Source organism: Protopterus annectens, chromosome 1.part2 (genome assembly GCF_019279795.1).
Source record: "Protopterus annectens isolate FY-2018-M chromosome 1.part2, PAN1.0, whole genome shotgun sequence".
In the NCBI taxonomy this organism is placed as follows: domain Eukaryota; kingdom Metazoa; phylum Chordata; order Ceratodontiformes; family Protopteridae; genus Protopterus; species Protopterus annectens.
The window spans coordinates 231,790,754-231,817,065 of record NC_056727.1 but is presented as its reverse complement, the minus strand read 5'-3'; the positions used below and the strand labels follow the sequence as shown (position 1 = coordinate 231,817,065).

General features: G+C 40.1%; 1 protein-coding gene across 2 annotated transcripts in view; it reads right to left on the bottom strand.

Annotated features, from left to right (window-relative positions):
- ACTR2 (actin related protein 2) overlaps positions 1–26,312 on the bottom strand; it is an 848,078-nt gene that overhangs the window by 517,289 nt on the left and 304,477 nt on the right. For both annotated transcript variants that reach the window (XM_044055728.1, XM_044055739.1), the window contains one exon: positions 17,555–17,770. In XM_044055728.1, coding sequence (XP_043911663.1) covers positions 17,555–17,770 — 216 coding nt within the window. The remainder of the gene's footprint in view (positions 1–17,554; positions 17,771–26,312) is intronic.

The following is a 26,312-nucleotide window of genomic DNA, read 5'->3' as shown; positions in this document are numbered from 1 at the left end:
TGCAAACGTCCCTGAAGGAAGGACAGATTGGAATACTTGCAATGCTAAAAGCACTGCCCTCAATTCTAGGACATGCAAACTGGCCTCTTGTGGGGACCAAGTGCCTTGAACAGTCTTTCCCAGATAATGCCCCCCCCTACCTGGGAAGTGTCCATGGTCACTATGGCCTTGAGCTGAGAGGGGGAAAAGGTAAGGCCCCATACATTCTCTTCTGTCCTCATCCACCAAGACAAATCCTTTTTGCAGCTATTTGTTATCAGGACTGGATGGGACATGGGATGTGTTAGAATCGACCATTGTGACGCCAAGAGCCACTGAAGCAGCCTCATGTGGTACCTCACTAGGGGTACTAACGTTATAGTTCCCAGAGCTTGCAGTACCAGATGAGCAGGAACTTTGTTTTGGAAAATGACAAGTTGAACGTGAAACCTTAGCTTCAACAGCCTGTGAAGGGGAAGGGAGGCCACATAGGACAGTATATTTAATCTTGCTCCGATGAACTGCAGATCTTGCATGGGAGTCAAATGGGACTTCCTTGTTGACTGAAATGCCTAGTGTTTTGGCAAGATGTAGAACAAAGTCTATGGCACAAGGCAGTAGATGCCTGGAAGGGGTGGTGAGGAGCCAGTCTAGATATGGAAACACCCAGAATCCCTGTAGTTTCAAATGAGCTGCCATGACTGCCATGCATTTGTGAACACCCTGGGGGCTGTGGTAAAACCAAACGGCAGTGCTCGAAATTGGTAATGACTGGCTCCTAGCCAGAAGCAGAGATATCTTCTGGAGAGCTTGTCCATCTTTATGTGGTAATATGCATCCTGAAGATCTATAGAGCAAATCCAGTCATCCTTCTCTAGAAATGGAAGGATAGACTGAACCGTGACCATCCAGGATTTTGTCTTCTGTATAAATTTGTTTAATAGGCTGAGATCCAGGATTGGTCTCCAGTCCCTTGTCTTCTTTGGCACTAAAAAGAATCTTGAGTAGAATCCGGATACTATTTTGTCTGGTGGGAACTACTTGGATGACTCTTTTTTTGAAGCAGCTTTTGAATCTCTACTGCTGCTAGATCCTTCTGACTGGGTGGAACATTGGGGATTAGCTTTTGGGGTTTTGGCAAAATATTGAAGGGAATGTAGTAACTTCTGGTAATTATTTTCTGCACCCAGGAATCTGAGGTTACTGTAAGCCAGGCTGAATGGTGCAGAGAAAATCTTCCCCTGACTGCCTCCAGAGGTAAGCAATCTGGCCTCTGTTCAGGAGCGCTGATCGGGTTTGTCCAGAAAAGGAACCTCTGGAGCCCCGATTACACGGACCCCCTCTGCCACATTGGGACCATCTTCCAAAAGAGTTCTCCCCTCTGCCCAGAGGAATACTCACCACGTGTCCCAAAAAGGCCCTTGGGTCTCCTTGAACCGCATTTTTCCACTCCTCTTACTCTGGGAATAAGGTCATTGTAGAAAAAAAAAGTAAACGCCCACAGCAGAAAGGGTCTTTCTGTCTTTTTCACAACTGGCTAGTGTGGCTATAACTTTCGGGCCAAACAAGTAAGTACCATCAACAGCAGCACTGATAAAGGAAGACTTAAAGGGTTCCGCAAAGTCACACAAGCACATCCAGGAGAGATGCATAATGGCAATGCCTGTACCAGCTGCTCTAGATGTCCCTTCAGCTATATGAGAAATAAGCCACATGGACAAATTTGAGATAGACTCCAGGGTGGCACACTGAGAGGCAACCTTATATCGAACCTCGGGAGATACTGCTCCTGCAAGGGTATCTGAACGCTCAGTTATCAGATCCCGTTGGAGTCTAGTAAAGTGTGCCAAGAAGTTCCAGGACCTAATAGCAAAGGTTGATGAAGCAAAGACCTGCTTCCCAAATCTGTCCAGCATCTGGGACTCTCAGTTAGGAGGATGGATAGTTGAGCTCTCCTTGGCAAGTTTCTTTTTGGTGACCACCTCCACTACCATGGCATCCACTGCTAGAGACTCTGACCAATGTGGCTGATCTTCTGGGGCTGACAAATTCTTATCCAGTCACTGGGGAACAGGCTCTATGGAGTCAGGAACCTTCCATGCTCGCTGAATGATCAACTTAACTAGGTTGTCAGAATGGCGGGGTCACCCCAGAAGTAGATGTGCAGGCACAAAAAGCTTGCAAAAACACAGATTCCTTGGAAGATGGGTTTGAAGGCTTCCAATAACCCCTCTATTTCAATATTTCTAGGACATCTCCAAAAGAGACATAGTCAGGGGGTGACCAAGGGGAACCTTCCCCTTCATCGTAATCTGCATCTTCTGTGACAAATTCTTCTGGAGAATCTAGGTGCTTCCTCTCGCATGTCCCTCTTACGGGGTGGCTCCTCAGGGGAGGTTCTGAGGAGGACTCCAAAGAGGAGGGATCCTGGACAGGGATGTCTTGTGGCTCTTGTGCCTGCTGTCCTGACTGCAGATTGTGACAACTGAGAACCAGGGGATACATAGATATGATACTCCGACAAGGAAGGAGACAGCTGGGAGCCTGCTGAGGCTAGAGCTCTCTCCATTATTTGTAAGGCAGGTCTACCTGAAGAGGGATGGGAGCCCAGAAGAGAGAAAGAACCTCGGAACCAGGGTCACACCCCACTCCGATGAACTGCCATCCAGAACAGGAGCAGGCGAAAGGTCCAAAACTGCCATGGTTCCGAGAGCAAAGGACGGTGCCGTAAGAACAGTCAGAACCATGGAAATGGTCCCAGAACTGACAGCCGAACCATGGTCCCGGGTGTACAACAGATCCAAAGGATCTGAAGACAACAGAGATGACCCCAGTACAGAGGTAAGTTCCATCAGCACTGAGGTAGCTGGTACGGGAGCAAAGTGAAGGGCACCAAACCTTGGAAAGGCGTTGAAGGAGGACAAACTGATGGAGTCCTAGGAGAATAAGCCTTGGATCCAGAAGGAAGAGAGGATTGTGTAGGTACAGGAAGACCCCTGGCTGCCAAAAGTGGGTCCACCACTCTGACTACGTCCACTTCTGAGAGACTCCTGGAGGAAAGGATGGACATTCCCAAAGGGGACTCAGGTCTACCAAAAAAGAGGCCTGGGAGCTGACCTAAGAAGGGGTCTCCCGAAGGTGAACATCTAGTCCTAGAAACTAAGTGTTTCAACTTTCAGCACCATCGATTGTGTAGAAGGGGAAGCCTGGACCGAATAAGAAATGGTAGATGTTGGAGAAGAAACTATTGTCGGTGCCGAAGAGGTCATCGGCACCAAGGTGGTGGTCAGTGCCAAAGTAGTTTGTATTGGTGCAATGACCATCAGAACAGAGGTGGACTGAGCCACTGTAGGAGCCAAAGTGTTTGAATCAGTCAATTTTGGAACTTTAACTCTCGGTTCCGTAGAGGCAAATGGAACCAAAGATTTATGACACTTTCCTTCCTGTGCCGAAGGTGAGGAAGTCATGGAGTGACTTCTCTTTTTTGACACTATTTTAGCAGATTTAGAAGTCTCTGTCTTAGACAGGGCTTCATTAAAAAGACCTTTTAACAAGCCTTTTAAAATAATTTTGTTTGGTCTTTCTGCTAACGTACGGGCACGAAAGCCCTGACAAATTTTACAATTTTAAGGTGCGGGCGCCCAGACAGTAAACTCAGGAAATATGCCCATCCAAATTGGGCATTTTTCTTCCACAATCCTGACAGTATTTGAAGCCAGATATTCCTTTTGTTTCTCTGCCACATCCAGTCACACAGAAAGACACCTAAAGAGTAAAAAAAGGAAAAAAGGGTGAGCAAAGGTTTTTTTTTTTTTTTTTTTTTAAATTACCAGTACACCCAGAAGGGTAATAAAGAAGAAAAGAACCCAACAACAATGGTATTTAAGGGCTACCTATTGGTAAAAGGAGCAAGAGAGAGAAAGGAAGGGAAAAGCAAGTTACCAACAATGGTAACAAGAAATACCGTTAAAGGAGTGTGTAGAAAAGTAACCGCAGTCAAAAAATACACACAGAAAAATAGCGATCGTAATCAAGAGAGACTAAACAAGAGTCTATTACCAATTAAGTAAATAAATAACAGTAAATATGAGCACTTAGAGCATCAGCCGATGCATCCAATTTTTAGAGCAGCAAACGAGATCTGAGGTAATGGGAAGAGGGGTATTGTGAGCAGAGCCTTAGCTCGAGAGTTTTTGGCTGATGTGAGCTATGTATAACAGTTGAGTCAGTTCAGAGAGGTTGAAACCGAACCCATCAATCATGAATGAATGAAGGTTGACAACATCGGATGTAAAGTTACAATGGAGAACTGTAAAAAGGGGAAGAATTTAAGTATGGCATGGGAAGATTACAAAAAAAGCATCTGACAGTATCCCACATTCACAGATAAAAAAGCGCTTAAAAATGTACAAGATGCATCCTATATTGATTAATGGTCGATGTAATGTAATCAAACAGTGACAAACCGCTTTGCAGTTAAGCTATGATAAAGGACAAATTATTATTCTATGGATAAAAATTCTAAGGGGGATATTCCAGGGTGGTGCTCTGTCACCCTTGCTCTTTTGTCTTGCCCTTAACCCATTAAGCGGTCTACTTAACAGATTAGGTCACAGCTACAATTTGGCTTCCTGAAACCAATGAAATTATCTTCTTTTTGTGGGTGATTTAAAACTGTCTAGTTCATCAGATGAAGAACGGAAAGCACAACTGCAAGTGGTCAAACCTTTCAGATGATATAAGAATGTCACTTGGTCTTGATAAATGTGCAAACAGCAACCTTTCAAGCAGGAAAGCTAGAGCACCAAGAAAATATCAGCCTGGGACAGGAATGTGATATAAGAGTGTGTATAAATATTTGGGAACTGGTGAAAAATCAACAATAAAAGATGAACAAATGCGAATAAAACATAGTAAGGAATAAAAGACTAAAATTAATGCTGAAAACAGCTCTGACATCTACGAATAAAGTTCAAGCTATAAACCAATTTGGTGCTCCTGTCCTAACTTACAGATTTGGAGTAACTGACTATCCCCAAAAGGTATTGGATCCATTGGACAAAAAACAAACGCATCATGCTCATCAAATGATTTATAAAAATCAGTGTATACCACGATTATATAATCCATGTTCTGAAGGAGGTATGGGCCTCTTCAGAACGGATTACACAAACATCTGCAACCGTAGAACTTTATACATATTTATTTATTTCCAGTTTGATGACTGGGGAAGTCCACTGGGCTCAAGGAGCCCGTTTTCAGTGGAGGCCCAGGGGGAAAAGCTCCATATTACATAGTAAAACTAAGCGAAGTATAATAGCAAAATTGAAGAACACGCATTACATATTAGATTAGAAACAAGTTGCACATTGGTTATATAGCATCTAAAAATTGTATGATGGCAGTAAAGAAAATTCTTCCCAGGAAGGGGAGAATAAAAGGTGGAAAGTAAACTATTTACAATGTATACATTCATGATATTGACGTATTCAGAGAGAGGCAGTTGTATAATAGAAAAAGTTGGAGAACATACATTACATTTCAAATTAGAGAAAAGTTGTTGTTCTTTGGTTACATAGCATCTAAAATTGTATGATGGCAGTAATGAGAATCATTCCCAGAAAGGGGAGAATAAAAGTCAAAGTAAACTGCTGACCTCACGAGACCCAAACATGGTGAAAGTTTTAAAACATCAGAAGAATAAGCATAAGATGACTTCTCTGGCTTAGTTTAGCAGAAGCATATCAGTGTCAAGTGAGAATGGAAATCAAACCAGAGGTAGGTAAGCAGCATCTGAATGTGCCAATAAACAAAAGAATATAATGTGAAGAACCAGATGAGAAGGCAGGAACTGTGGAAAATGCATAAATATAACTACAAGTATGGAAAACTCTTGGAACAACCTCATGTAGATCAGGATCAAATGCAAGAATGGTTAAGGAGAAGTGAATTTAAAACAAAAGATGAAAGGTTAATATTGGAGGCCCAAGATAACAGACTATGTACACACTGATTTACAAAGTCTATTGAACATGTGGGAGAACAGACAAATGCAGATTTTGTAAAACAGAATTGGAAACAGTCGCACATCTTGTTGATGGTTGCGATACACTAATGTCAGGAGGACAGTATACTCAAAGGCATAATAATGTGGCAAGACTGTTCCATTGAGGACTGTGCAAACATTACAATATTGAAGTAGCTGAAAAACATTTGAAGCCACGAGCCACAAAGTATTATAGAAAATGATGAAGTTTCACATGGTATCACCCCTTACCAACAGTTCAAAAAATAGATGCAAGAAAACCAGATAGAGTAGTCCATGAAAAGACAAAAGTAGCATTGATCACTGAAATTGCTACACCCAGTGGACTAGAGTGTTGTACATACAGAGAGATACAAAGCCATAAAATACCAGCATCTGCAGGCAGAAACAAAGGCATACCCAGACAGTTTCAATAGTAGTAGAAGCAACTGGATCTTATAAAGAATTTACAACTGTACTTAAGACCTGTGGTGGTGGTGCTGCGGTAGCGTTGTCGCCTCACAGTTAGACGTTGCCCGTTCGATTCTCAGAGCATCTTCTGTGTGGCGACATGCGTGAATGGGCGCTCCTTCGCTGAAGGTTGTGCGTTAGGCCCGGCAAGCTAGTACGCAAAAATCTACTGCCAATCATTAGCGGACTGGAGTTCTGCTGTGGCGACCCCTAACCGGGAAAAGCCGAAAGAAACAAACAAACTTAAGACATGTTACTGATACAAGTAACTCGGTATGAATTGCAGGAGGAGTCGATTCTGGGCACATTGCAGGTGCTGCAAAGAGCACTTCTGGCTAACAAAGATTGAAACAATACTAATTTCATAAACTTTAAATCATATTTTGACTTAGGAATGGGGTCCATTCCAGTCATGGTATTAGAAACCCAAAACACTTGGGAGAAATTAAAAAAGTTAAAACTATTGTAACTCTTGCACGCACACACACACACATATATATATATATATATATATATATATATATATATATATATATATATATATATATATATATATATATATATATATATATATATATATATATATATATATATATATATATATATATATATATATATATATATATATATATATATATATATATATATATATATATATATATATATACATATATAAATATACAGTTCTTTTTTTTTAGGTTTGGTATTAATGTATGCTATATTAATATGAATAACTTGGTTTGTCACTTTGACTAGAGCTGATAACTACACTTTTGGTTTTGTAAATGTTTCAAATATCTCTAATCTTTCTAGATATTCTGCCATTCCCAAGCCTCTGAAGGACCCTGTCCTAATCAGATAATTTATTCTGCAGAGCAGCAGCTAGCTATCTCTAGATCAGGAGAAAGTCATAACTCGTTTGTTTCAACCCAAGTAACATGATCATATCACTCATTCCCCCCATGCTGACAGTCAGAGGACAGGGAACAGGCCAGCCTACAAGCTCCTACGTTTATAGGTTCATGGGTGTTTACTAGGCTAACTACCACAAGGACCCTTTTAAGCCTAGCCAGTCATCCCAAATCGTTGACAAGTTCTGGTACCCATGATAAGTGTAAGCAGTAGCTTGGGATGTGAAACATTTACAAGCAGGGGCCTGGGAGATTAACCATTTACAGGCTGACTGTGTCCATTATAAACATAGGTGCCAACTAGGGATGAATTTTCTGTTCCCCATCCAACTGTCCAAGTTACACTTGAATTGGGTTAGGGAGGAACTCTGCTTCACATTGACAGGGATCCTGCTCCAGAGAAGGGGTACTCTCACGAAGACTGTTTGGATAAATACCTGTCTCTCCAGTAGATTCTGTTTATATCACAGGCAAGGTTTAAGTCTTTAAAATGGGTAGTTATGGTGCTGTTTACTTTGCGGATATGCAGGAGGTCCATCAGAGTAGGGTCTGACAATGCCTTGTATGGAAGGCATAGATCTCTCCTCAACAGCCTGTATGAGACGGAATGCAGGGACAGGGCCTTGAGATGGTCTGCATACGACATGTTACTTATGCCCTGTATTCTTTTATTGAGGAACCTCTATGGACATTTAAATTGGATATGCCTGGTTAGGTACATATCAAAGGGGGCACTGTACCCAATGATAGGTTTGATGAATACTGAATACAGTGGGACAATGAATTCCTTGGACCTAGATGCCATATCTTTGTTTACAAGTCGCAAATCATAGAATGACTTCTTCACTACTGTAGACACATGATGGTCAAAGGCCAGATTACCATCTGTGTGTCCCCCAGTCTCAGACTACTGGGTCAGCTCTTAGGGATGTATTGCCAATACGATAGTTACCAAGGGTGGATGACTTTCCAAAGTACACCATTATGCACCTCTTGGCATTTAGTTTTAGTCCATAGATCTAGCACCAGTTGTTTGTGTCAGCCCTTCCTGGAGAATATTTGTGTCAGTGGGTGAATCAATGCAGCTCCTAATTTGCAACCATCTTCATATTTAGTCAACCAAAGGCCAATGACATTGACCTAGACTTCAGAGAAGTAAATTCCAAAAAGGAGTGGTCCCAGGACCGGTCCCCGAGGGACTCTGCTGGGGACTGGACTCTTTGTAGAGTTGGACTTCACAATGTTAACTTCCTGGGTCTGGTCTGTGAGCCAGCTGGATATCCAATGGGTTAAATAAGAGTTTGCACCTATCCTCTCAAGTCTGTCAACAATGCCAGAGTAAAGGAGTGTCAACTGCCTTGGCCAGATAAAGGTAGGCAGTGTGAACCATTTTGCCTCATCCATTACTCTGGTGATCCTCTCAAAGAAGTCCACCAGTTTGAGTAGGCATGATCTGCCCTTGATGAAAACAAACTGGGTTGGGTCCAGTGTCTGCAGGTTGCCTAGCTCATTATTGATCATTTCCATGACCATTCTTTCCATGGCTTTGCACAGAAGGCTATTGAGACATATGTATGTGTCTGTAGTTTCCAGGGTCTGTAGATGGCCCACCCTTGTGCAGAGGGATGACTGTTGCTGTTCTCCATTCATAAGGCACGAAGACTGTTTGGAGGCTACACTTAAAATAGTAATTCCAGAAGGCCTGATAGATCATGTTTCATGCTACTTCGAAGGCATCCTGGGATACTGTCTGGGCCCATTTTACCCAGTTTTCTTGGCCTTAGAGAGTGCATTAAGGACCTGTTACCTAGTGACTGCAAGAGTTATATGAGGGTAGGCTGATGGGGACAGATGGATGAGGCTGGAGATGAATTTGTTGGCCAGTAGGTTTGCTTTGTCTTCTGACTCAGTACAGATGGCTCAATTTACAATAACCTCTGCACACAACTGTGAAGCCTTTGAGGTTGCACACATAGCTAAAGAATGCCCAGTGGTTCTCCTTGGCTTGGGAGGCCACATTTACCTCAAATTTAGCTTTGGTGGACTTAATTTGTCCTCTGAGTTGTTTAGTTTGATGAGTGTTTTTATCCTGCTGGGTGCTGCACCTCCTAATTTTTGTCATGATTTTCTTCCTTCTGATATACAGCATACTGATACTGATGTGATTCAACTTGGGTGGCTTGTTTTTTTTTTTTTGAGTTAGTTCTGTACTTCTTCCTGGTGGGTACAGCTGCCTCTATGCAGCTATTAACATGTATAAGGTTTCTGTTAACACTTCTAAGTAGGCAGCAGTGTTCGCAGAGTTTATGCGGACTTGACATTTTGCCAGGTTATGTCTTAATAGTAGGAAGTTAGCTTTAGAGTGGTTCCTGAATATTCCAGGGTTAGCTGGCGTTCCAGATTTTATTTTTACTTCAAAGGAGACCATTTTGTGGTCTGACCTTACCAGACAAAACATTACACTAGGAGTTGTGCAACACTCTCCCATACTAGTGAGGTCCAGATCCAGTATGGTTGCAACCGTTGATGGTGTACTGACAACCTGGTCCAGGAAGGTTGTGTTTACAAAACCCAGGAATCTCTGTGCTCATACGTTTTGGCGTCAAATACGATTCCCAGTTAATAGGGGGCAATTAAAAATCACCACATTTCCAGTAAGTTTAAATACAAGGTACAGGTTTCCTGGGTCATAGAGGGGGACCTATAGCTTGCAAGGAAGTGGTATTAGATTTTTCTTACAGCGATTTGAATATGGAGAAGCTCAAGTGCATTGTCCTGTTTAACCAGCCTTGAGGTATATTTATTTTTTATGTAAATAAGACACCTCCAGCTTTAGTCCCAGCCTGTACACTAGTTGTCTAAATGTGTGGAAGGCATTATAACCATGCACCGTCGTCGTGCTCTCTGAGGCTTTAAATCATGTCTCAGTGACCGCTCAGACATCAGCATTCTCTAAGGTGAAGACAGCCTCTAGGGTGTGGAGTTTTTATGTGTAGACACCTAGCATTGAGCATTAATAACTTTAGATTTTCTTGGTTTTGATTTGCTACGTCGGAATTACTTTCAGTTTGGCATTGCCTAAAAAAGGCACTATGGGGACAGGCAATGTTTTAGCAAATATTCAAAAGCCTAGAGGGGAGAGGTGCAAACCATCCCTGGCAAAGCAACATGGTCTGTTCACCATATCTTTCCATGCCGACAAATACTGCACCCCCTTAGAATAATAACTGGCTTTATTTCTGGTGTCAGAGTCAGTTATATTTTACTCATATTGTGGCATCATCCTTGGAGAAGGTAAAATGCTGTTCATTGCTAGGCTCATACCAGCCTAGGACACATTCCAAGAGCTCCATGATGTCTCTCTTCATATAGTCTAGGGAGGTATGTCTCGGGTCATTTACAACCACATGGACTATGACTTTGTCATACTGGTACTTGTGGCCCAATGACGCAAGTGTGTGCATAATGTGGCTGATCCTGGCCTCTAGTAAGCAACTGACTGACTCTCCTTACTCAGCCTGGTGAGAGGGACATCGGTGTGTCTCACAATGGAGTCTCAAATGACTAAAATGTTGGATTCTTTGGTGCCTTGCCTTACGTGCCGAGAAGTAGAGGCTCCATGAGCTGTGGCTGTATATGTTAATTTCAGTGTTTTGAAAGAGTGCATTCAGGGTTGCTGAGGGTACTTGTTATGTGTACTTCATCTACGAGGTCTTTGGGGGGTTAGGAAGATTACATTTAAGTACCTTAGCATATGTGGGTCTACGTGTCTGCTTTGAATTGTGTATGATGGGTACAGAGTGTGTACTACTGACAACCTTATTGACATTAGGAGTGTTTATGTGAGTGCGTTGCCTCCAATGACATTGTGAAAATGCATATCTCACATACCATATCAGTTTGGGAATTAACTGGTTGTCAGTAAACATGAGTCAATTTCTACATTGCCTCAGCATACCCACATCCAGCAAGCTGCTAATGGAGATAGTGGGGAAAGTTTATATCCATGACAACAGACCCCTTTTTGTTTTTTGCTTTTTATTGATTAGACAGTTCGAGTGAGAATATAAAGTAATGTCGGGGGTATCTGGTTTGCTACTCTGGGAGCAGTGCTAGACAGTGCAAACTAGTTGTTCTGTGTGCAACTAGGTATTGGTGAAATTTCAATGGTACTTTTACAGGGAAAAAAAAGTCAACTCAAGGTGACTGTGGCTATACAGGGCACTGCCAAACACATGAGGGGAAACTGAGCAGTAGAGCCTGATGATTTACTGATGCAAGTAATTAGGCAGATATTCTGAAGTGTGAAGCAAATCAAGCAGTACTTACTGAAAAGAAAGAATTAGCTTGTCAAGAATGATGAAAAGAGGGGAGTCATCTAAAAGGCTACTGCCCGACTATTACTAGTGTTGGTCTCACCACAGCTCCACTCAGCTGGGATACAGGGCTCCTTTGCTTCTTCTCTCACCAGAAGCAAAACAGTATTATCAGTCCCAAGACAAAAAGCAGGACACAGCCTGTTTGTAAACCACAGTCTTGTCCCAATTGATTTAAGGGTCTGTAGGCTTGTTGAAGCCTTTTCCTGGCAGATGCCTTGAATAGCAGCCAGACCAATCAGGAATGTAAAGTGCAGACACTCATTTCTCAACCAAAGAGAGTCAGGAATCTATGCACTTTGCTCCTTCTCTCACCAGGAGCAAAATAGAAGCACAAATTCCAAACTGGCACCTATGAAACAGTTAATGGTTTCCAGTGATCAGCAGTACCCAGGAAATAATGTTCCTATGCTCCTTCTCTCATCAGGAGCAAAACAGAAGTACTAATCCCAAGATGGCTACTGAAAGGCAGAATGTGGGCTCGCCGGTAGTTGGTGGGCTTGGGAGTAGATGTTACAGATTTTAAAGGTAAGATAAAAAAGTGGGTTAATACCCTAAGAGCTGCACTAAGCAGTTACATATGAAACAGGGTAACTTAAGCTTCATCTACCCAAGTGGACAGCCACTAATTTTAAAAGAGTGTGTAACTAGGTATTGGTGAAATTTCAATGGTACTTTTACAGGAAAAAAGTTAACTCTTTTTGCTATGCAACTCAACATTTTGCTAGGCAGCTCATTAACTCATGATAGCTGCCAGAGCATGCACACGCCATGCTCACCTACTTTTCCCAGCTGCTAGCACAGCGAGCTTGCTCATCTTCTCCGCAACATCATTCACAAAGACCAGGTTTACTAAAAGCTTTTGTCCAAAATTAATAAGGACTTCAGCAAAATTACAGCAATCACATATTTAATACTGCTTTAAAAATAAATAAATAAATATCCACACTAAAATACAAACTCCTGATTATTATGGTCTCTGGACTGATGTACATTGCTAAGTGTACTTCCCATGATTTTTTATTCTTTTTTTTTTTTTTTTTTTTTTTTGGTAAGATGAAGAGAGATCTTCAATAGTGAATATATGGATACTTGTACAGCATTTAAAAAGGGTATCAAAACACTACACTTAAGCATTCATTGTTTCCTTATTTAGAAATGTTAAGAAACTTGCTTTTTTGTACTGAAATGTAAAGGAATCCTAAGAGAAGAATGATAAGATGATAAACTAAAACACAGCAAATGTAAATGGCAACTACAACTAAACACCGGTGCTTTGCCAAGAGTAAAATACATTTCTACTTCTAGTGTTTCAAAGTTCAGGGCAAATACACTGTAATCAAATTTATTTTCTCATATAAACACAAGGGGTTTCTTTTTTTTTTCGTGGTGTCAAAAGCAAAATGCAAAGTGTATTAATTTTCTGACAGGTTTTATGGTCACATTGCTTCTAAATTAAGTGAAGGTATTTAACATGAGACTGTTTTTAAGTCCATTTATTTTGGAGTAGTCCTAACATAATTAAGACAAAAATGCTTAAAAAAACTTGACTGGGTGATATGACAGAGTTTTATTATGATGATAATAATTATTATTAAATGAACCTGAGCTTTAAAAATAATTGCTTGGTTATACTTCATTAAATAATAACATAATATGCAAGTTAAACAATAAGCACTCCCAACTGTTTGTTCAAACGTCAGCCAACATGGCATATAACTAATCACCTTACATGATACTAAAAAAACAAGATGAAACAACATGCTTTAGCTTGTTTTTGGAATATCAAAATCATATTTATTTTTATTTAATGTATTTATTTAGTTAAGTAACATTTGTTTACCAGGATAGTCTGATGAGGTGAACAGCCCATTTTCTAAGTTGGCCAGGGAAGGAAAGCTCCAGACCCAATTTACAACGCTTACAGAAAAAAAACACAAGTTATATACATTATAAGAATTATATACTTCATGAAGTATACTGGCTAGCATGGAGTAAATGCTTAAAGTAAAAGTTGGCTGCACTTATTAATTTTTAATCATTGTAATCTAATTTAAAGTTAATCCTGATTAGGACAAATAAGTACACTACAATAATTAAACAATTATTAATTATGCTCTGAATACTGATGAAGGGTGTTTCCCAAAAGCTTTATTTTGTGGTGAATAAACTAAGTGTTTCTATTTGGTTGTATTCTGTTTTGCCATAATGTCACTAAATGGACATGGGTATTTGCTGGTAATAAGTGGGTTGCAGACCCTGCCTACTATACCTCATGTCAGAAACCCATACTAATGGTGAGAGGAGTGTGTGTGTGTCCCTATTGGACAGTGTGTGCCTGGCATAAAGCCCAGCAGCCCTGTGTCAATAAGCTACTGGCCGGCATCCAGTTGCCCAGCCTGGGTTACCTGGGATAACTCTTGAGTGAAAGATGGATGTAAAACCAGTCAACCTACTAAACATGAGCTAAGAATAGCTGCACTCATTGTAGGTTCACTGACAGGACAGAGCTTGGAAGTGGATTATATGATGGCACGAAGGAGACTGGACATCCTAGGTATCCTAGTTACAAGATGGAAGGGTAGTGCAACAAAGCCAATTGGTTAGGGATCCAGAGTCTAATACTCAGGAGGAGGACAGGCTAGAAATGGTGTGGGAATTGTGGTTACAGACAAGCTTCGGAAGGCAGTAAGGGATATCATCACAATTAGTGATACACTCATGGCAATCAGACTCCAGTGGAATGATAGGTGACCTATGTCCTACAGCAGGGTTAGTGAGAAAAGGAGGGCATACATACAGCAGTTGCAGGACCTACCAGATAAAAGCAGGACAACATGAACTGGTGTTGATAATGGGCGACTTGAATGCACATATCCCGACAGACAGAATAGGATACGAGGACTGCCTAGATCCACAAGGGTGGGGCAACAGGAATAAAGGAGAGGCCATTCTAGACATCTGTCTTGCAAATGGCTTAACAGCAACCAACACACAGTTCAGAAAGAGACAGTCACAAGATCACATACAACAGTGGCCAACACTCAACTCAGGTAGACTTTTCTCTTGGTAAGGAAAAGGCAATGAGGTAGAATTAGTGACTGTGTAGTTATGCCCAGTAAAACAGTCTGCCCAAAGAATAAACTAGTGACTGCCACAATTAACTGCACACAGTGGTCAGGATTAGGCTGAAGTCCTGGAAGTTGACTGCAGAGAAAATACAACAGTTTAAGGAGTTACTCAGGGCTCTACCCCAAGAAGAGGAGGATATAGGTGGAGTTGAAGAAGAATGGCAGCACCTCAGAACAGCATGTGTGAGGACTGCAGAACAAATATGTGGCCCAGCCAGGTATGGAAATAAGGTACATAAGGAAAGCTGGTGGTGGAATGCAGACGTTCAGGAAGTCATCAAAAGAAAGGAGGAGTGCAGGAAAAAGTGGTAGATAGAAAAGACGAACCAGTATTGGATGGAATAGTGACTGGCTAACAAAAAACAAGAAAGGAGTTGCAATAGCAAGGAACAAGACAAAGGAAGCACTCAACCAGCTTCTGGAAAGTAACTCAGTACGTGAAAGTACATCAGGTTGCAAGGCAAAGACAGAAAGAAGATAGTCAAACACCCTTCATAAAAAGGATGCCAGCAACAACATGCTCACCAGTCCGCAGGACATCAAAGGCAGATGAATGGAGTACTTCCTGCAGCTTCTGAATGAAGAAAAGCCACAGAAGCTGTACTGTCCCAGACACAGACTATGGTAAGAGAATAGGAGCCCACTCTTGAAGTAGTAAGAATAGCACTAAAGAAAATGAAGTCAGGGAAAGCAGCAGACTCAGATGACGTCAAGCAGATATGCTAAAGATGCTGGGTGAGACAGGGGAGAAACAGCTGCTGAAGGCATTCATAGGGCGTCTATATTACATGATCGAACTTTTAAAAGTTCGAACATCATATGGTTGACACCATAAGATCGAACTTTTAAAAGTTTGAAAAGTAATAAAAAAATAAATAAACCAAAGAAAAAAACTACATGAACAGTTTAAGCAGAAGTCAAGCCCCCCTGCACCCCCCACACCCCCCGCTCTTTAAATATACCAACTCCGAGATCCCACTACAGTGCAGAAAAGGGAAATCTTCCAATTCTGCACTGTATGGAGATCTCGTTGAAACGTTCAAACTTTTAAAGGTTCGATCATATGGTGTCGACCATATGACATTCGAACTTTTAAGAGTTAAACAATGTGATATAGACCCTTCATAGCAGTGTGGATAGAAAGGCATATCCCAGATGAATGGAGAATAAGCAAACTCATGCCACTTTACAAGAACAAAGGGGACATCCAAAACTATGGGCTGTACAGAGGTATCAAACTATCAAATTGCATAAAAAGTTTGGAGAGGGTAACTGACATATGGATACGCAAAGTAGTAGAAAATAACATGGGAGATGAGCAACTTGGATTCAGATCAGGATGCAGCACAACTGACATGATGTCTGCAGTGAGACATATGGTTGAGAAGAAACTCGAGATGAGGCAAGAGTGCAACTGGGCATCCCTAGACTTGGAGAAAGCATATGACAAGGTCCCAATAAAGCTGATTTGGGCGGTGGGTCGAAGTCCTAGAAACATTGGTAGAATTAGTGCAGACTATGTACAAGGACCCAATAACTCTGGTATGAACAGTGTTCAGTCTCACAGATGGGTTCCCAGTGGTGGTGGGGTTTTCACCAGGGTTCAGCTCTGAGCCTACTGCTGTTCATACTGGTGCGTGACTACATTAAAGAACAGGTTGGAGGGAACAGATCAACAGTGTTGCTGTATGCAGATGATGTGGCATTACAGGCAGACTCTGAGCAAGAACTTCAGCAAAGGATAGGGGAAAGGAATGCAAAACTGATGACACACATTGGATGAAACTAAGTACACATAAGAGAGTGATAATGGCATGAAATTGGGGAAATCAGAAGAATTTGAGAACTGAGACAAAAGGGGAGATAAAGGAACAGGTTAATAGCTTCAAGTACCTGGGAGGAGTGGTTGAGGAGAAGGGAAAGTCTGAATGAAGAGGTCAAGGCTAGAATCAGAGGGGCTGTAGCCAACTGGAACAGTGTGTCAGATGTAGTGTATGACAGAAGAATGCCAAAGAAGCTGAAAAGTAAGGTATACACAAAACAGTGGTGCGACCAGTACTACTGTATGATACAGAAACCTGGGCAATAAAGGCAGAGCAGATGAGGAAAGTAGAGCTGATGGAAAGTGCCTGAGAAGGGTGGTAGGATACACAGTGTGGGACAGAAGAAGAAATAAAGACATAACAGCAGAAGCCAAAGTAGCTCCAATTGCTGTAAAGATCAAAGAGAACAGATTACTGTGGTTTGGGCACATGTGCAGAAAAGCAGAAGAAAATATGCTGAATGCCCTTGTTTTCTCTCATCTTTCTGTCCATCCTAAATCATCTTCACCAAAGAGGTGGATGGGTTGCGTGAGAGAAGGGCTGCAGCAGTCAGGCATGTGTGTGTAAGATGACAGGAGTGTGGCAGTGAATCAACAGAGATGGCAACAGTTAACAACACCCCAACTCCATGTAGAAAAATGGGAAAAAAAAGAGGGTTGATGATGACGATGAGGTTCCCGACCCTTACACTGCCATGGTCAATGTTTACAGAATCAATGGAGAGAGTAACATGACTTACATTGTGCTAAGAATATACTCTGCGTGCCCTCTTAATATTATTTATTTAGAACGACTTAACTGGCAATACTCTCTTCACCAGTAATTCCCCAAATCTTACCTCTACAATCTTCTCACGGTTCTTGGTAGGGTTCATAGGAGGCTCTGTCAGAAGAATCTTACAGTTTCTAGTATCGATATTTAGTTTCTCACTACCAAAAGTATAGTCCCAGAGATGTTTCATGTCCTCCCAGTTCCGGACTATGCCATTTTCCATTGGATAGTTTACTTCCAGCATTGACCTTAATTCACTAGCTTCATCACCCACCATCAGATCCTGTAAAGTAAAAGAAAATGTATCAGTACCTATGCAGTTTCACTTGTTGGGGTAGGAATGATTACATGAGTGCATTCATATAAAGTTATGATTTGTTCAAATTAGTAAAAAGTTTAGGCAAGCTAGTATGAGGTTTCTAAAACCGAACTCACTTCAAAACACTATTCAGCTAATGGAAGCTGATGAAAATGTACCTTAACATGACATATCTTAAGAGCAATCCATGTGTACAGAGCTGCTAGTCATGCTAAAAGGTCTTAAGGTTGTCCACATTAGTTCCAAAGAACTGCATTCCCAAGCTTTATGAATTTTTAAGGCAAACTAAATTCATTAAGTAGCGTGCAATAAAAATATTCCTCACTAGAAGCCACACAGTACATATGAAATGCATGTAGCTTGTTAGAGAAATGATGCAATGGCAGCATAATGAGGTTGTGGTTACGTTCATGCAGGGAGAAATGTACACACACCACCATCAAAAGGAAGTGCCTTTTGATAACTACTGTGAAATTCAAAAGCAAAACACTAAAATGTTAAGTTACAAAAGCAATGCAAACATTTAAATACAGCAAAACAGTGTTACACATAGGCTGGTTAAACTATGTAAGATCAATGCAAAGACTTCAAATGGAATTTATTTTGGTCACTAAATGTGATAGGAGGCAAAGCTCCAATGCTTTTATCTGACAACACATTAACAATGTTACAGCAATAGATTTGGGACTGAGGTAATTAAAGTGCCTAAAAAGAAAACGCACCACTCACATAAACGTGTTTTCCAAAATGGTCTATCACCAGAAAACGCCAAGGTTGTAGAATGCACTACTGGACTCTCAAAGAGGACTCCTTTTTGAGGGTAGCAGCCACTATAATGCAGTCGGCTAAGAAAGACTTATTATAAAAGTCAAAGTTTTTGGAGGCCAGAGGAGCTTGTCTGGTTTCATATGCACAGTTGCTATAACCTTGGGTTTTTGCCAAGTCCTCAGATAATACAGGCAGCCTTGTCAGCTAAAGGGACCTCTCAATTAGTAGAAGGTGAAGAACAAGATCTCCTCCTTTAGAGAGACAGGCTCAAATGGCCAAGATGCTACTGATGCATCAGTTTGAGAATCTCTCCAAATCCTGGGTCTTCAGAAAGGGATACCAAGGAGTTCTCCTCCTCTTATAAATCCATACCTGGGTTTGGAATCTCTGCAGGGGACTACAAATGCTTCAGTGCCAAAGACAGCTTCTTTTTTGAAGATTTGAACGCAGATACTGTTGAAGTCGAGAATAATTCCAAGAGCACTGGAGCAATAATCAGCAAGTCACTGAAAACTTCAAGGACTTGGGCCATAATGACCTTTGGCACCAAAAAGATCATCACCATGGATACTGACAAAGAAAAGGATGATGGGGTAGAAGAACTGAGACAAGCATCAAAAGAGCTGCAGGTGAATCAGCTCCAACTTAACCAACAGAGATGGGTCAGTGAGGGAGAAGCAGACATAAAACATGGAATAGGATATTCTCTTGCCCTGGAAACTGAAGAGAGAGTGTACTTCACTCACACCAAGCCTTGACAATGATTTTCCTCATTTCATCCCACTCTAAGGTAACAGTAACTGGGAGTCTGCAGAAAGATCTCAGGAATGAAGAGAGAAAAAAGTCTAGAATCTAAATATCAGGACAACTCTTTTTCTAAAGGAAAGGCTCAGTCTTCTCTAAAGGAGGAGATTTCCATCCAGATGTCAAAGGCTGAACTAAACTCAGCCTGGGCAGTAGGAGAGAACTTTAGGAAAAGAAGGGGAAGAGCTGGCCATTTCATCAGGTGCCCCACACTCCAAGTTTTCTTTTTACCTTCTTGCATACCTTTGGATCTGGACCCAAAACCCTTATAGAAATCAAACTGGGTACCTAAATGCTTCGCTTCTAGGCAAACAAAGCATATAGTGTGCCTAGAAAGGGAAGGAATTTTGTACCCTAACTCAAAGCACTTCCTACACCTTAAAGCCTTATCTTTCTCCATTAGCCAAAGGGGACCACAGGGGAAAAAATAAGCCAATAGGTGTCACTGACAAAACAAGCAAGTGGAAGGCACAAGAACACTCAAACAAGCCCCTCAGGAGTAACAGCTAAACCAATCCTAAGAAGGCTAACAAAATGCATAGAAAGTTAAAAACTCACAAAAACAAAATGGCCACCTGACGAGCAAGGCAGTCTGACTAAAACACGAAGTAAGTTTATCAAATAACAGAGTTCTGCAAAAAATGAGAGATCTGACCCATGATTGATGGACTGGAAATAAAAAAAAAAAAAAAAATGGAAATACATCCTCAAAACACTCCTTTAGAATTGCTTGAACAGCCTGGGATCAATTTTCAATGTGAGCAGTAAACATAGCAGATGAGATATTAACAGACTGACGGCATGAAGCACTAAGGGAGCAGGTTGTGCCTGATAAATTATTAAAGTTGCTAAGCAATAAATTGAGCAGACCGGATCATGCAAATGCAGGTCTTGTCATACAGCAGTTTGAAGTTTTTGAATAGATGCAACATCTTGGGTCTACATTGCGTACTTGCAGAGATACATCACGTCATTTGGCCATAACACTAGTAATTCTTGGCAAAAAAAAAATCTTTCATAAATATGTAATATAAAATCACCAACAGACAGACTTGATAGGAAAAATCAGTGTGTAGTCCATCATCTTAAAAAGTTTCAAGTCTTTTTTTTTGCAGAGATATTGAAAATCATATAAAGTATGCTTTCAATACAGGACTTGGGAGAAAAACCTCACAGGAATAAAGTGGTTTTCTGGCATTACAGCTTTCAAGAAACAAGAGGACTAGTATTCTGCTGTTCAGAACTCAATGAGTTAAGTGTTACTCATTTGATTTAGCCTTTAAATGGTAACTTGGGACTGGTACAAAAAGGTTTTGTTAATCTCCCTTAGCTAAAGAGGACTACACTGAAAAAAATAAATAAGCCAAAAGGAAGCATCAACAAAACAATTTATCAGTCTTACAATTTTTAGGTCTACAGTCTGTACTTCTATTAATACATTTTACTACTTTGTTTTTAAGATAAAGTGTTAATAAATTTGTTATTTTGTATTCTGTGCGCTTAATTATCGTTTTTGTTGTTCCTAGTGCTTCATGCTAAGTTAAAGACCAACATTTTTTTACCAATTTTTAATTAAATTAATAAACTACCAATAACCTTCACAATATTTAGTTTGTGAACATGGATTTGTTAAAAATATTAGATTAATAAGCCATACGAGCTTAGCAAAAAAAAAAAAAAAGAGAGAGAAGCAAGGTATTTCAAAATAGCTGGAACAAGAGCTGAAAAGGGATCCAACCCTTTAGATGCAGCCCAGACTACAAAGCATACCAACTTGTTGCTGTATATTTAAGTATTTATTTACGTGTTTTACCAGGGTAATGCATGGATTAAAACAGACCATTTTCAGGCACATCCTAGGAAAACTGCAACATAACAAATGCACACAGTACAGAAACTAACAATGATAAAAAAAAAAAAAAAAAACTACATAAAATGTGACAAGAGACATTATTCATGGAATTGTGATTAATACAAAGCTGATTATACATATCCCTCCAGAAAAATGTAATAATTTTATTGTGTAATACTGGATTGACAGGGGTGTTGGGAAACTAACAATACTGGACTAATATCAGCCTTTTAAATATAAAGTATTATCACAGAATGTTAGGGATTAAATAATCCTGTAGAGAACTAAACTTTAACATTAACAAAAACATACCTGTGTGGCACGTCTGCAGAAAATGTACCTTCTGATTTCACAAGTTAAACAAGTTTAGATACAAGGTACTTTTTTTCTCCATGGAGCATTTCAAGAAACAAGCTGTTGATATTGTCTTAGATTTGAACATTGGATTTCAGGCTGAATCATGTATTAGTAAAATATTTCTGGGGATCATTTAAGACATCTGAACTCAAATTCGAACACATCATCTCTTGAAGAGATGTGTGCAAGTGTCTCCTACTGTTCGAAATTTAGTGTTGCAAAGTAATGCTTTCATAACTCTTCTGTGAATATTCCTCTCATTTAGGATACTGGAGGAAAAAAAAGACAAGTGAGTTTATCCCTGAACAATAGCGCTTCTTCAAAATACGTATAGTTTTGTGTGGAACCAGATATAGACACCAGTAATCAAGCTCATGGCAGCAACAGGAGAGCAGAAGGTCTACCAAGACTGAAAGTCAGATTTCCTTTCTTCCATTCAGAATATAAATAAAAACATTCACATTTTAAACAGATAAACTGGAAAATAATCAATATCTGCTCAAACACATAATTTAAACTTGTCAGCAACAATAAGGCTTCTTATTCCATGCTTCAGGTGCTTTTGAAGGCATAAAGAATTGGACAGTAAAGGGAGTCTACCAGAGATAGGACGAGGTAAGAATCTGAAAAACTCGGGGTACGGGATCAAACAATGACTTTAGCCATTAATGGAAGTGAATTGTCACTTAAAGGCATTAAAAAATTAAGAGAAGAAAGAAAATTCTGATTCAGGTATGTAATTTCATTATCAGAATAATTTAGAAAAGCATTTGCCAGCCAGTCTTTAAATTTATGAATTTGTTAGCTTATAAGCTTTCACACATTTCCTACATGGAAAAAGGAAGTATATTAAATGGTACATCATATAAAGGAATCTAATATGCAGTCATAAAACTAAGTTATAATTAAAATTAGTTGACACTAATCTAAAAGGTTCATCTCCCAGGCCCCTTCTTGTAAACGTTTCACCTCCCGAGCCCCTGCTTACACTTATCAAGGGTACCAGAACTTATCAGAGATTTGGGATGCATGGCTAGGCTTAAAAGGGCTCTTGTGGTCATTAGCCTAGTAAACACCTATGAAACTAAATGCTACAGTTAAATAAATTGGCTACAATAGCTTTGTTTGTCATAAAGCACAAATCCTAATATAGCTATAATGTTTGAGACTACAATAAGGCAAGCACTGTGGGGGCAATGTCATAATATACGCAACAGGTCTGCACAGCTGGATTTTTACGAGCAGGACAGGATGGCATAAAAGCAGGAAAACATGCAGACTTCCTTAAGTTGATATTATGCAGCATCATAAATTGTGTGACCATTCATTAAAAGTAAATTCCTTGAATAGCATGGGTCCATAAATGAATCAACTAATCATTATCCTAGCAATTCAGGTTGATCTTCTCCCACAATGCAGAATGGAAACCAGACATCCTTAAAGATAAAATTCAAAAATGTTTATATGCTGTCCTACCAGATTTATTAAATAATGTACTAAACAGATTAAATACATTAATTAATGTAAAAAAAAAAAAAAAAACTGAAAGAGGCCATTGTTGAATTTTGTATATTCAAATGTCATACAAAAGGAAATCCAAATAATATTTATAAGGGGTACATATCCCGTGGGTAAATTAAGTTTACAAAAATCAGTAGCAGACTTAGAATCTTCACAGAAGAAAACTCTTAGCATGTACGAATGGCAATCCTGGTTATAAACTCTCCCCTCTCCTATTGCAACATTTGGATTGCAAGTGATGGGTTAAGAAAAAAATATATGGCTTGTGACCAACAGGGTCAGAAAATAAACTTTCAGTATTGAACAGTGCTATTTCCCATAATATGTTTTAAATTTATTGCAACTCCTCCGTATACCTGTTAGCACTGATGTATCTCCACAGGTCGGTCAGTTTCCCTCAGTATCATCCCCTTACTCAAGCAGGGCCCAGCTGAATCCTGTTTAACCCAGCATGCGGGTCCTCCTTCTCCAGAGAAGAGAACTGCCTTGCTATCTTTCATCCCCAAGACAGTATAGTTGTGTACGTAAACTGACCATAACAGTAGATATTTGAATGCTACAACAGCCTAAGCTATACGAGTTACATCCTAGAATGATACAACAGCCAGACAGATTCCAAAGCTTCAGAGTACATTTCTCAAGCCCAAACAGTTAGTCAACTTGAGCTGAACTGACTAAGACAGGTTTGGATGTCAAGCCCTAAACAGCTTTTTTCATACAGAAAAATGTCCTGCACTACAAAACTTATTACTGCCCTGCTGTCCAGCCCGGGACCCCTGCTCTACTAACAAATTCTTATTACTTAGACACAAGTCAAATAAAGTTGCAGGAGACTCGCTCTATTCCCAATGTTTCTAAATACTGGAATAGTATCCCCGCACAAATAAAACTCAGAAAAACTATTTTAAACCACTGCTTAAACAACATCTTAACTAGTCCTTATCCTGCACATGCTCATCATAAGGTTAAGACTTTGTGTTCACCGTCTGATACTCTCCAAATACTCTCTCTAAATAGAATGCTCTCACTAAAGCCACAACATTTTTACACAACTGCTACCAGTACAATCCACTAAACTGCAAGCAGACTTTCTCTAAGTTCCACCTCTGTAAAATCTTAATGTATAAATGTAACTGTGTATAAATGTAAACAGAAATCTAACTACTCACTGTTTAACTTAATACAATGCAATGTAAGCAAATGGAGCTTTTCTTCCTGAGCCTCCACTGGAAATGAGTATTACAGTCAAACTTTCCTGCAAAGACAAATAAATGCTAAGAGAGAAGTAGGTTGAGCCCTGAAAGGACAATGCCAGGAACATAAAAATAAATAAATAAAAACACTCTGGCAATAACAAAGCAAGAGACATGAGGGATGGAGGGAGGGATTGGCTACTGCGGCAGTGATCATTCGAACATTAAGTGTTAGCAAGCTAACTTACACAACTGTACTAGGTTATTCACATTGATCACTACTGGAGATGCCCAAGCTATACAAGTAGATTACCCTAGCTTACAAATTTTAGGTGGCGGAAGGAGACGAATCCAGGAACTGCTGGAGAATGGTCCTAGAAATGCCTAACCTAGACCTACAGAAGGAATCAAGCTTACAGTGCTTTGTAAAAGTAAGTACAGGGGACCAAGTTGCTGCTTCTAAAATATTTTTGGAATCCAACCCTTTCCAAAGAGCCACAGATGAAGCCAAGGGCCTGGTAAAGTAGCCCTTGACCATACATGGAATAGTTTTGTTATGGTGAGTATAACAAAAAGAAATGCTCTAAGACAAGCATTTTGAAACTGGTCTTTTTTTTTAAAACACAAGTTGTCCCTTTTTCTCAACTTCACAAGAAATGAACACTTGATCCTAAGATCGGGAAGATTTACTTATTTCAGGACAGTACTGGAGATGCCTCAACATCCATGGTATGCAACATCCTCTCCCCTCATTTTTAGCTTCATGTAAGAAAATAGGGAGATGGATAATTTAAAGAAAACTTGGATACCACTTCAGGCATAAAAAGGATTAGTTCTCAAAGAAACCCTGCTCCTAAGGAAAATTAAATAGGATTGACTCACCATAAGAGCTTGCAACTCAAATACCCTTCCTGCAGATGGCAACTCAATCAGTAAAACTGTTTTCTAGGTTAACATCTTAAATCACTTACGTTAATTGGTTCAAATGGAGCAAATTAGCTTCTCTAACACAAAATTAAGATATCAAAGAAGGACCATCAGTTTAAGGAGGACTCTTATGCAAAAAACCCCTTCAAAAACATTTTAACATGAGAATTTATTAAAAGAGGAGTAAATATTGGCAGACATGCTGCAATGGCTGATAAATAAACCTTGATGGAGGAGTACGAAAGGCCACAGAATAAGTAACTCAAAAAGAAATTGTAAAACCAGACATCAATTTGCCCTAAATGGTCAGTGGTTATATTGCTGGCACCAACTAGAAAACCTTTTACATTTCCTATTATACGATTTTCTAGTAGCAGACTTTCTTGCTTCCATTAGTACCTGCTGCACACCCTCAGTAAACAGGTGCCTAAAGGGAATTAAGACCCTATCATACAGGCAGCAAACTAAAGTTGACTTAGGTCAAGGTGTATCAAATGTCTATAATCTTATGTGAGTAGATCCAGTCTGTAAAAAAGATTGTGGTAATTGCACCTAGCCATTTTCAAAAGAAGAGAGTCACAGTAACAGTCTTGAAGGATTCCTTCTGAATCTTCAGAAGTACGCTGGATATTATTGGAAAAGGGGAAACAAATACAAGAACATTCCTGTCAAAGGAAAAGAAAAGGTGTCCATCTTCCAGGCCTTTTTGCATAGTGTCATGGAGCAGAAAATTGCTAGATGATTCTTCAGAAAGAAGATAAACAGGTCTGCTTGAGGAACTCCCCACAGATGGATCAAATCTTGGAAGAATGCCTGATCTAGTTTCCATTTGTGAGGGTCTGTCCTTGCCCTGCTCAGCTTGTCTGCCACACAATTTTGCTCTGATTGAATGCAGGATGCCTGTAGAGTGAGATTGTGCTGTGAAGTTGTATCCCAAGCTAAGATTGCTAGTTTGCAAAGGGGGGTAGGACATGGTTCCCCCTTGCTTGTTGATGTACCACATGACTGTGGTTTTGTCTGTAACAACTTCAAGAAGTCCTAGGGACCAAATATGATTCAGACAGGTGAGTGTCTTGATCACCGC